Source organism: Melanaphis sacchari, unplaced genomic scaffold, assembly GCF_002803265.2.
Source record: "Melanaphis sacchari strain LSU unplaced genomic scaffold, SCAv2.0 Contig0_pilon_pilon, whole genome shotgun sequence".
In the NCBI taxonomy this organism is placed as follows: Eukaryota; Metazoa; Arthropoda; class Insecta; order Hemiptera; family Aphididae; genus Melanaphis; species Melanaphis sacchari.
Genome location: NW_020270366.1, coordinates 9,421,844 through 9,433,438, shown reverse-complemented (window position 1 = coordinate 9,433,438; position 11,595 = coordinate 9,421,844). Strand labels below are relative to the sequence as shown.

The following is an 11,595-nucleotide window of genomic DNA, read 5'->3' as shown; positions in this document are numbered from 1 at the left end:
CGATTTAGAATATTTGAATAGTATCTATATTATTGTGTTATTGCTGTGGTCGCGGTATTCAAAACGGCGCTGTAGTAAACGTATTGCCGCACATTTTCGTATCGTTACGACACCTGCAGCACCTAAATAAATGTATGTTATTGGTTATATGCAGGCAAAGACAAATAATTAAGAACCAAGAATGATATTGGAAACAATTGATGATTAACGACGTTAATTACAAAACGCACTGCAGTCTAGGTCAATGGAGTATACAAATAGATGTGATTTTTTTTTTAAAGAAATTTTATAAATAACGTTTAACAAATAAAGATATAATAATACTGTAATATACGAATATGATATAAAGTACGACTATATTATACTTTATAATGCAGTACACAAGAAACAGACAATAGACATTTTGTTGCTGATCTCACCATAATTTGTTAAGGCAGATTCACACGACGATATCAAAACGTGGTAGTTGACTGCTGTCAATATTATTTTAATTTATAAATAAATAGACTTAAAGTTTGGCCTTTGTAAAAAAAGGAAACTCGAATCTCACCTATATTTGTTTTTTATACACAAACCTAATGGATTTGTGTTTTTTAAAGATTAATACTTTATAATGCCTTTGTTTTGTATATGATATGATAAAAGTTTTTCACTTATTTAATACATTATAATATGCATATTTCTGAAATCGTGCATAAATTATTTTTATATGATTTTTAAAGTTTGTAGTAATATTTATTATTAGTTATTATGTAACTGTTTTGTAGCAGACTTCAAAATATATATATTTACATGAATTTTAATGAACAAACGATCACCTTAAAAGTTTATAAGCCTTTTACAGATTATACACATTAGAAGCAGAGTATGGTGGTTATATTTTATAAGTAGTGATATTTATAAGCATATCAAGTTTTCAAATAAATAACTGTATATTTTTAATTTCATAATTATTTTAATAATAAATATTTTAAATATTAGTTGAGTAATGGTTTGTATTAATAAAAAAAAAAAAAAAAAAAATTTGATTGTAATTTTTAATTCATATTTGTCATCAACATAGATATTTGTATTTTTAGAATTTCCTACTATATTCAGTGCGCGTTTATGGTTTAATAGAATAATATGATAATAGACAGATAAATAATAAGTTATTAATGATTGTGAAAAATAATGCATTAAACCGTCGTATTATATTCATCAAGGTAACATAATATTTTTTGAGAATTTATCTTACTGGCTACTTGCCTCAAAAAAAAAAAATATATATATATATATATTATCGTTAAACTAATAACAACTTCTATCCGTTCAAAATCTTAAACATACCTTCGTTAAAACAACATTTTTATGTATAATATACTTATTTAATATATTTTACTTTTTATATGTTATGTAAATTGCCCTGAAAACCGTACACTACAGGTTCTCAAACTTATCTTATCCACCGATAACTTTGAGAATTAATAATTTTCTAGAGCCCTCCCCCCATTTTTTTTTTTAACTTTCTATCTGTAGTGCATCTTAAGAACAGTAATTATTTTAATCATTATATTTCAATATACTTTATTCTATATCTGAATTCAAACTTATATATTTAATTAAAACGCATACTTGATCATATTTATTTAAGTTCAAACATTAATTATTTATCTGAATCATATTTAAAAGTATTTTTATTAAAATTAAATCAAAATGTATCTAATTTGAAGGATGAACCTGATGATTTTTAACGAGTTTGTTAATATTAGGCTCGAATTTACTCAAAAATAGACGTAGGTAAGTCACATTCGGAACGCTAGGCTAATTTCTCATTTTAATTAGCAATGTTAGTATAGCATTAAATTTAAATTCAGACAAATAAAATAATAAAAATTGTATCAGAAATCGTTGAATAATCGACCATAATTTAGTGTTTACGGCATAAACTAAAATTTTGATTGCAAATTTTGAAATTGTGGTACAAATGCTAAATTTACTTTTATATAAAAGTATTTTAATACTTACATCAATTCAATAGTTTATAGTAATTGTATACCTAGGTAAGAAATAATGAAAATATATATTGTGCCTTTGTATTTGTGTTCTCGTGTTAACGCTATTTATATGAGTCACGAATATATGAAAAAAAAATACTTGGTAGTCGACTGTTATGGGCCATACGTATAAAATAATGTCTTCAATAAAATGACCGCTATTTTTATCTAAAAGATGAATATTTCTAAATTTAACTGGTATATAATAAAATACTATTCAAGTCTTTTAATTTGATAATATTAATATTTAAATGTCCTTAGTAATACTAACAACATAAACATTCACTACTTAAATAACGAATAGTGACCGTTTTATTAGTGATAATAATCGATCAAATTCGACTATCTACTATTTTTATACATCTGTAATATAAGTAGCTTATTTTAATCTACGATTAAAATTAAACTATTTTGGTATATTTTATTTTTATATTTTGTTGTTTTTATTACAAAACAATATTTAGATGCAACCTCAATCTTATTAAATATTTAATTATAAATTTGTTGATTTGCATACTTATATTTGATAAATACTAATTCAATAACTAATATACTTATACATTTTATATATTTTAATCTTCACATACATAGTAACATTTTTTTATGTATTATTTTTCTCAAAATTACTTAGTTATCCGTTTTTGTAATACTGTGATATAAGTTTGATCAATAGTCGACTGCAATATAAAAGTGTAAAATTTATCTTATATTTTCCATATAGTTACACACATATTCTAATGTTAATACAATTATGTAAAGCAAAAATGATGGAGATCGCATTGATTTCTTAGATAATTTTCTTCACTATTTTTGTCACATAATACAAAGACCTTGTGTATCAAATTATACATTTTAAATTAGGTTAACGCCACCTCTGTAGTACGATAAAATTAACAAATTTGAAATGTATACATGTTATTGTACTTCTCAAGTATCCTAACTATTTGTGTTTAATAGTATAAAATATAACAATAATTTTTGTTATTGTTTATAATTATGCAATTCGTAAGATGTTATATCAATATAATATAATATGTAATATCGGTTATGATAAAATAGTGTATTAGTTGAATAATGCGCAATGGTCTCATTAACACATTAGTAATGGTAAAGAAAGACACATTTCTAAACATAATATAGCATTATGACTGCTTTCTCCGAGGCTAAAGATAAAATGTATTAAAACTTAATAACTATTCGTGTTTGCAGCATCTTTCAAGTATAATATAATAGTTATCCTTCAAAAGTAATTTTTACTTTGAATATATAAGAATAGGTATCTCTTAAAATGGACATCTCAATAGTATAATTTGAATATTGATACGGTTATGTATTTTTATGATCACAAAGGAGAATCGATTATTTAAGTAGATACTGAATTAAATTAAACAATTTTTTTTTGATTATACTTATACTCAAGTAGCCGAATCGAATAATTAAATATATACTCTGATGTAATGTCAATACGTTTATAGTTTAATGTTGAGTATTAAGTACTATAATATTTAAGTGGACGCCACATCTGCAAACGTTGTTCCGCCATAGAAATGTATGGCATGGAAAATTTTTGTTAGGTAGAACACATTTTGTGTGTTTAGATTTAATATTAGAACGAAATGGTTTATTATCAAATTTTAAGGTAAAAAAATTATCTGTATGTTTTTGTCGGTTTTTTTACGATACTTTAATTTTTAAGTGAATTATAAGCGTTTTTAAATATTAATTATTTACATACTCATAATAAATTTGCTTAAAATTTTAAAAAAACTGTAAAAAATTAAACGATAGAACATAAATAATTTTTTTACATTTAAGTTTGATAATAGGTTATTTTACTTCAATATTTAAGCTGAACACATAAAATTGGTTCTACTGAACGAAAATTATCACATTTTACGTTTTTTAAAACAACACATATGGATGTAGTGTCCTCTTAATATTGAATTTATATATACTGTTTGTAGGTGGTATAGTTCTGTAATAATATTTTACACCACCATTGATATTCATTAGTGCGATTAAAATGCACCTTAAATTATCATTTACGTTATTATTTAAAATCTAAATAACCAATTAATAAGTAAATCATAATTTGTAAAATGTTGTTAAAATCTATATCAAAAATTATATCTTAACTAATAAATCATTGTTTTGGTAAATATACAATAATTATCGTTTTTATATTAACTATGAATAATTATAGGTTTAAAATACACATTCCTTTGCAGTGCATATGCAAGAGGTATATTTATCAATATTATTTTACTCAGAACACTTCAGATACACGATTTGTTGTATGTTTAAATAAGCAAATTTAAATTCTATCAAAATATACTTAGTTAAGTTCGTCACTATATTTACTATGTTTATGTTTATTGAATTTAGAATATAATTACTAGTTTACACTACTCCTCGAATCTGTTTTAATCAACCACAGAATATTAATATAGGTAATATTGTCTTTATAATCAACCCTCTCAATTTACCTTGAAATACATTAAATTTATAAATTATGTAGCTTATTATATTGATTGGAATTAGTTTTTCTATTTCAAAATTTATCGTTATATCGCCATATAATAATGTTTTTTTTTTTTAGTCATTGTTTTAATTTTAACATACTTTAATTAAGCAATACAACTTATAGATCGATGACAATATTAATTTTAAAGTATTAACCCTTATCAGTCAAAAAATTACAACCCAAATACTGATTTACAGTTTTGTGAACTCAGAAAACACTAGAACGATGTTTAGCGATATGAGATACATCATTGGAGACTGAATGTAATTACATAATTACATGTCATTACATTAAATTGATATTCCTGGTATTCGGTAGGTATAGTAAACTAAACACTAAACAGTGTGTTTACAAATAATAGAGTGTAAGATTTATTTATTTATTTATTTTTAAATGGCTAATTTGGTTGATATTTATCACCATTATTGACCTTCAGAACAAAATTAATCAATACAATTTTCGTCGATTAAGTAGAGGGAAACGATCCATGTTATCTAGCAATACGAGATTTTTTTATGTCAAGTAAACTTTGTTTATTACGTCTCTGTGGTGACAATAGTGTATTATATTATTGAAATTCTCTCGTTTTAATTAAATCAAACCTTGTTATCGGACATTGAAGTTGAAAGGCGTTTTCAACAATATTTATATCTATCGAGATGGATACTCCTGATGATGATGGCAATGACGATGCAGATGCCATACAGGTTTGGTTGATAATAAGATATTTTGTAAGACAATAACTTAATGATAAAATAAATGTAATTTCCCAATTATGTAATATGAAATAGAAAAAAGTATTTTTAAAATTAGTTTTTTGGTTAAATTAAAAATATTCTAATTCTAGGTTGTTAATAATGTAAATTAAATATGTGTGAAATAACGTGGGAAGCTAATCTATTGTCAAAAACATGAAAATTAATAACGTATCTAAAAATACGTATATGGGTGTAATAAAGTTACTTATTTTTCATGTTTGCGGTATTTAAACACTTGTTAATTAAAGTATAATATAGTACCTATAAAACGATTCTAAATAGTTATTTCTAAAACATAATAAAGCGACACACTTGTTAATCAATTATTTATTTAACCTATCAAAAAACCCTTATTCAGATCAAAATAATTATAAAACTGTTAAAAATTATTAACGATATATTGTTTATTACTGTAACTTAAATAAAAAAAAAATATTAGTAGTTTTATGAAATATATTGCATCTCTTTAAAATTATGTTATAATAAACGATTTAAAAAAACAATTTTTACTTTTTAATGAATTTTGGGCTATAAATAATTATTTACTAAATGTTTAAGCTATAGTCAAGATGTTAAAAAGGAAAATTAATTATTTTTATAGCGACATAAGTTAGATATGATCATATGATTTTTTTTAATAAAATACGCATACTATTAATTTCAATAGCTACTTAATTTTATTATTATTGTTAAAATCACGTGAAAATGTGTCTTTGTATTATAAATCTCAATGATTTTAATAACTTAATCAATTAAAAATTAATATTTATTGCTTTATTAAATGATTACTGATCAACTAAAAAAAATGTATTATAATTAACTAAATATTAACGACTAGTCCTTAAAAGTTAGATGGTAAAAAATAAAAGTTATACCTATATATTTTTGTTTTAGATTAAATTAATTAATAATTGATTAATGACATATTGTGGTTACGTCCATAATGATATTTACTGTGATATTATCATTAAATTAATATTTTTAAATAATAATCTCGTTTAATAAATTCCATTCATGCAATTTGACGTGCATATTCTAAACAATTCTTCCATTATATATATTAGATAGGTGTTGTCTTGGCTTAAAGATAGATCATTATAATGACCGCACAACACAATGAATCTTATTAGTAAAATAGCATAAAACATAATTAATTTTAAAACATTATGATATAATTAGAATCTATAGACACCCCGATGTTCATCATACACACATCTCTCCGGTCTTAACGATGTGCCGTTCTCTTGAGAATGATCGATAATAATCTGGGCGGCAAGGCGAATTATCAGATAGATATTATAATGTTCTTAAACACCGAATAACAATAATTTGTATTTGTGAAAGTAAAACACATTCCGGAACTAGTTTTTTGTATGATACATATACGTATGGAGATAGATGAATAAAAACTCCGAAGTGACTCAACATTAGCGTGTACAAAATCGCACATAGTAATTTATTAATATGTATATATGTGTGTGTAAAATATTTATAAAATGAAATGATAAATAAAAAAGGTGACGGAATGAGTCATTTCCAATACTAATGGCTAGAATTACCTTGCAACGATAGTCTATTTTGTCCATAATTAACCGACTAAATAATAAATTTCTGAAAGCTGGGTACGGCTGCGGTAAAATCATTATTGATATTAAATTTTTCTGAGTAAAATGTATATAAACAGGTTTATTTTTTATAAGTCTAAGTACTGATCACCATAAAATAATGACCCTCGGCATAATAATATTAATATACCTACCCGTAGATCAACATCCTACGTCCGTCTATATGATATAATGGGTTTTTCGCAGGCTTTATTTTTGACAGTTTTAGCAATAGCATCGTGGCCGTCGACGAATGGCAATAACAACGACCACGATAATGAAAATGACTACAATGTTGGGTGGCAAAACATGCCGGGAGGAAGTCACGTGCGGACATTGGACGAGACGAATTTTCAACAGACGATTACAGGAAATTGCTGTGTGTTGGTGTTTTTCCACGCTAAATGTGAGTAGAATTCACATTGAACGTCCCGAAAATCAGTTTGCTACCTATATAATAACATTATAGACATACACTCTCGCCAAGTCGGTTGCACCTATTTTAGGTAGGTCAGCAGTAAAATAATATTTATGTATTTGTAAGGTGGATGAATGAAATAAGAGATTAAACATCTCCAGCCCCACCTTTTCCTCCTCTTCCTCCTCAAAAAAAAAAAAGATAAATTTTCACTTAAATTGTATTCCGTGTCCACAGTATTGATTAGTTACTTATATATAACTATACTATGCATAGTAATTACTAATTATTGATTATATCCTGTAATTTAGTATATCTGTCTATGTTACGCTAGATTCGTGAAATTGTTGAATTCATGAAATCAGCAAAGCCGTTGCCAATTGTCGAATACGTGAAATCGGCAAATCGGCATTTTTAAGGGCATATACTACCAATTGCATGAAACGGGTATAGTATTATAGATACACCTTAATATTGTACATACCTCTTGTCACGACGTTATAATGTTGTAGGACGTATAAATTATAATTTATTATACATAGGTACCCATAATATTTGCGCCGGACGTCTCATTTTTATCGGAGTTCCCACGCACACGAAAATATTAATGAATAGAAATCCTCCTCTCGGTACATTTGCGGTATACTCAACGTGAAATAATAGCTTTTATTCATATGTTATTATATTAAATTATAATTATCAGGTAGGTACCTATAAACTATTATAATATTATAATATATACTCAATAGTTATTATAGCCAACTGTTGTTACGCGTTCAACGGACACGTCGATTATCGGGGTTATAATATAAGATAAAATCGAAATGAATTCGCAGTAAAATATTAGAAAGCTCATCGTTTAATACGTTTTTGTTGGCGCTTCAACCATAGAAAACTATGCTTCAGAAAATTATAAAAGACATAATCGTACATTTGTATTGTTAACATGGCTTTTTAACTTTTAATAGTGTATCGTTTCTTAAAAAATATATTAATAGGATTAACAACTATTCTATTGTATGTGTGTACTGTATATGTCAGTGCAATATGATTCGTATATAATATATAGTATACATTGAAAACATAATACACAATAATAGATAGTATTTAATCTAGATACCTCGTTATTTATTTAAGTAAAAGGATTTATCGGAAAGGACTTTGGATTTTATAAAAATAATACTCTTAATTATTTAATTATAATTATATATGTATATTTTATGCGAAGTAAAAATAATATAATGCAAAAGAAAATAATATATTAAAATCTTATTTATGTGTATTTAAACTTAGAGATTGAATTCGACAATATAAAATTAGAACGATTTCACTAGGATCTACTTAAAACTAAAAAAAAAAAAAAACACATTAGCTGGCTTTACACGAATATCATGTACCTAAATTTTAAATTGTATTTTGAGCAACAAAAATTACATTCATCCATGAAAACGTTTCTAGTTATTACAAAGAAAATAAAGATTGCACACCTACCTACCATTTACCAATCTACCTGAATTGTTGTGTCATTGTATTAATAATACATCCATGACTGTTATGCCAGCACTCGAGTTATTGTGGTAAGAATTGTCTAGTTTATTAGAATATTAGTGCATTCATACGTTAAAAAATGTACATCAAAGAAATTATAAATTATGTGCACCTACCATATATGCCTTACTTTAAAGAAAGTTAAAATGTCATTAAACCATATTAATGACAACTTGAAATAGATCATTTATAAGGATGAAAATATTCAGTACTTTTTTTATGTCAATAAAATAAAACTATCCAATTATTTATTAAATTATTGGTAAAGTATTTTCACTTGTTTAATGCCATTATAATAATATATGCATTGCGATTAAGAAAACATATTTCATACAAATAAACAAGTGCAATTATAAGAAAACGTACACACACAATCGAAATGCAAATACGCAATTCAATAATATTATGAACATAAATAATTTCCCACGAACGACGGACCTTGATTGATGTGACTCTCTCTTGTGGCCCAAGAGTTCATGAATAGGTAATATCGAAGTTGTTTTTTTCTTTAAATATTTATTGCGTAGTACTGTTTTCTGATACAGGTATTATTAGAATATAGTTGGCCACATTATAATTAAGAAAAGGTTGCGAGCATGAGGTCAATATAAACACTAACACTTAGAATGGCTCATCTACACATCATTACCGTCGAGGTCGGACTCGACAATATTTTTTATTGTGCACTATACTATAGGCGATTGACTATTATTTCGTTGTACTCAAATCGGCACCACCGTGTCATGTGTGTAGGTGAACTAAAATATTAATATTAAAGACATACTACGATAATTCCGTCAAAATATATTATAAAACGTCACATCAATAGAAAAATGGTCGCCAAATTTCTCTAAGTATGCCAAACACCGTGTGATATTTCATACCATGTTTAAAGGCGTGCGAAAAGATAGGTAAATTTTAGGTTTTAAATAATGTGTTTATTTTATGTTGTAGCCATTATTATTTTTGTCATCAGTATTAAGCAATTTACAACTTTTACGGAAAAATTATATACCTAGAATATACTTTTATATTCATTTTTATTGTTTCGGGATTTGAAAAAATCTATTTTTTCTATGTTATTATTACAACTTTTTATGCTTACACAAGAGTTTAATACATATAAATCAAATTTTTTGAGATAATTGACTTTATTGGAATTATTAAGTTAGATAAGTTATGAAATAACTAATAAAATGGAGAAGGTGGAGGTAAAAATTACAATTTTTCCTTAGCTAACAAATAAAATATTATAGGGGAAGGGGTCATTTAACGAACGTTTGTAGTATGTGATGCGAAAGACAGAAGTAGGTTATGTTCTAATCAAAATCACAAACAAGTGGACATTTCTCAACTATATAGGGAGACGTTGACATACTATAGTTTATTGGAGGGGGTAGTATTAGTAACAATTATAATGTTTTTGTTGAAAATAATGGTGATAGTGCAGGATCAAGAAGACGTATAGCTGACACTACGCGCAAGGAGAATATTTGTCTTATATTAATTAATCTATTATTCTGAAGACCAGTAGAATCAAATTAGAGCAATGTATAAAAAAAACATAAGTGCAGTTGATGTGACAAACATAAGCAATAGGAATAAAACTATATCCATTAGATATTTTTTACTACCACATCGCTAATTTAAATACACATTTAAAATACAATATTATGTAAAATAGTTGTTTCAAGTATTTTTGCTCTAAGTACTAAGAGTACCTAACTAAGAATTTTCAATTCTAATGTTTTAATAATCTCGTATATTTTGTATTGTTAGATATCAGAAATATTTTTCTTAAGTATTATAACCTCATAGCTCAAACCACTATTATCGCCATCACACTTCAGAGTACCGGATGTCGATATCTTATGCTTTGGAAAAACCGAAATCCCAAATGCGCGATTCTCTGCAGAAATATATAAATAATAAAAAGTATAACGAATACATTTCAGAAGACGTTTTTACTTTTTTCTTTGAATAAAATTTACAGGGGTATGCATTCCACTAGAACTCTTTTTACGGTTTATAGTCACATAACACAGTATTTGTTTTCCAAACGCTTATAGAAGTGTTCAGAATAATTGATCAATCGATAATAATAATAATATTTTCCAGTTGGCTAACAAAAATAAAGTATGATCATAGCGATACGTCTTCATCACTCACTCTCTCTCTCTCTCTCTCTCACACACACACACACCACTTTATCTCACATATACACTATTAATGAACATAAATGGACTTAAAATTTGCATAATATGTTATTCTAAAAATTTTCTCTCACTGTGCTATCAGTCCATTTATTTAAAAGTCTATAAGTAAAATGAAATTTCGCACAGGGTGCAGGTATTGTGGGCCGATAAAACCGGTGTTTGCTGAAGTCGCGGCTACGTTGCAGGGCGGCCATCCCATTGTGGCAGCAGCTGTGGACTGTTCGGATGATGACGAGTTGGCAATAATGTGCAACATTAACGCGCTACCTACAATGCTGTTCTACCGGAATGGCGAACAGGTCGATAAGGCGGTGCAGTACCGGGGCGACTGGTCGGCAACTAGTATGCAGTTGTTTGCGGTCGATACTTCCGCCACTGCACACAAGTGCTTAAAAGTATGTAAGACCCGCGGCGGCGTGGCGCGCAAGAAGCTCAAGGGACATGGCCAAACGGGAGAAAAAAAAAAAAAAAAAAAAAAAATGCCATCCTAA

The 11,595-nt window shown here is 26.7% G+C and overlaps 1 protein-coding gene across 1 annotated transcript; it reads left to right on the top strand.

Annotated features, from left to right (window-relative positions):
- Positions 1–3,110: 3,110 nt before the first annotated feature.
- On the top strand, positions 3,111–11,595 carry LOC112599245 (protein disulfide-isomerase 2-like). The gene is made up of 4 exons (XM_025346065.1): positions 3,111–3,143; positions 5,190–5,267; positions 7,130–7,328; positions 11,231–11,595. Exons 1-4 carry the CDS (start codon positions 3,111–3,113, stop codon positions 11,593–11,595), a joined length of 675 nt encoding a protein of 224 aa, XP_025201850.1.

What these genes read in the sequence shown, in the direction of transcription:
- LOC112599245 (XM_025346065.1), top strand. Translation starts at nt 3,111, where the DNA reads ATGCGCAATGGTCTCATTAACACATTAGTAATG. An exon ending in TCATTAACACATTAGTAATG is followed by an intron (nt 3,144 to 5,189) that starts GTAAAGAAAGAC and finishes TGAAGTTGAAAG; the next exon opens with GCGTTTTCAACAATATTTAT. An exon ending in ACGATGCAGATGCCATACAG is followed by an intron (nt 5,268 to 7,129) that starts GTTTGGTTGATA and finishes GGTTTTTCGCAG; the next exon opens with GCTTTATTTTTGACAGTTTT.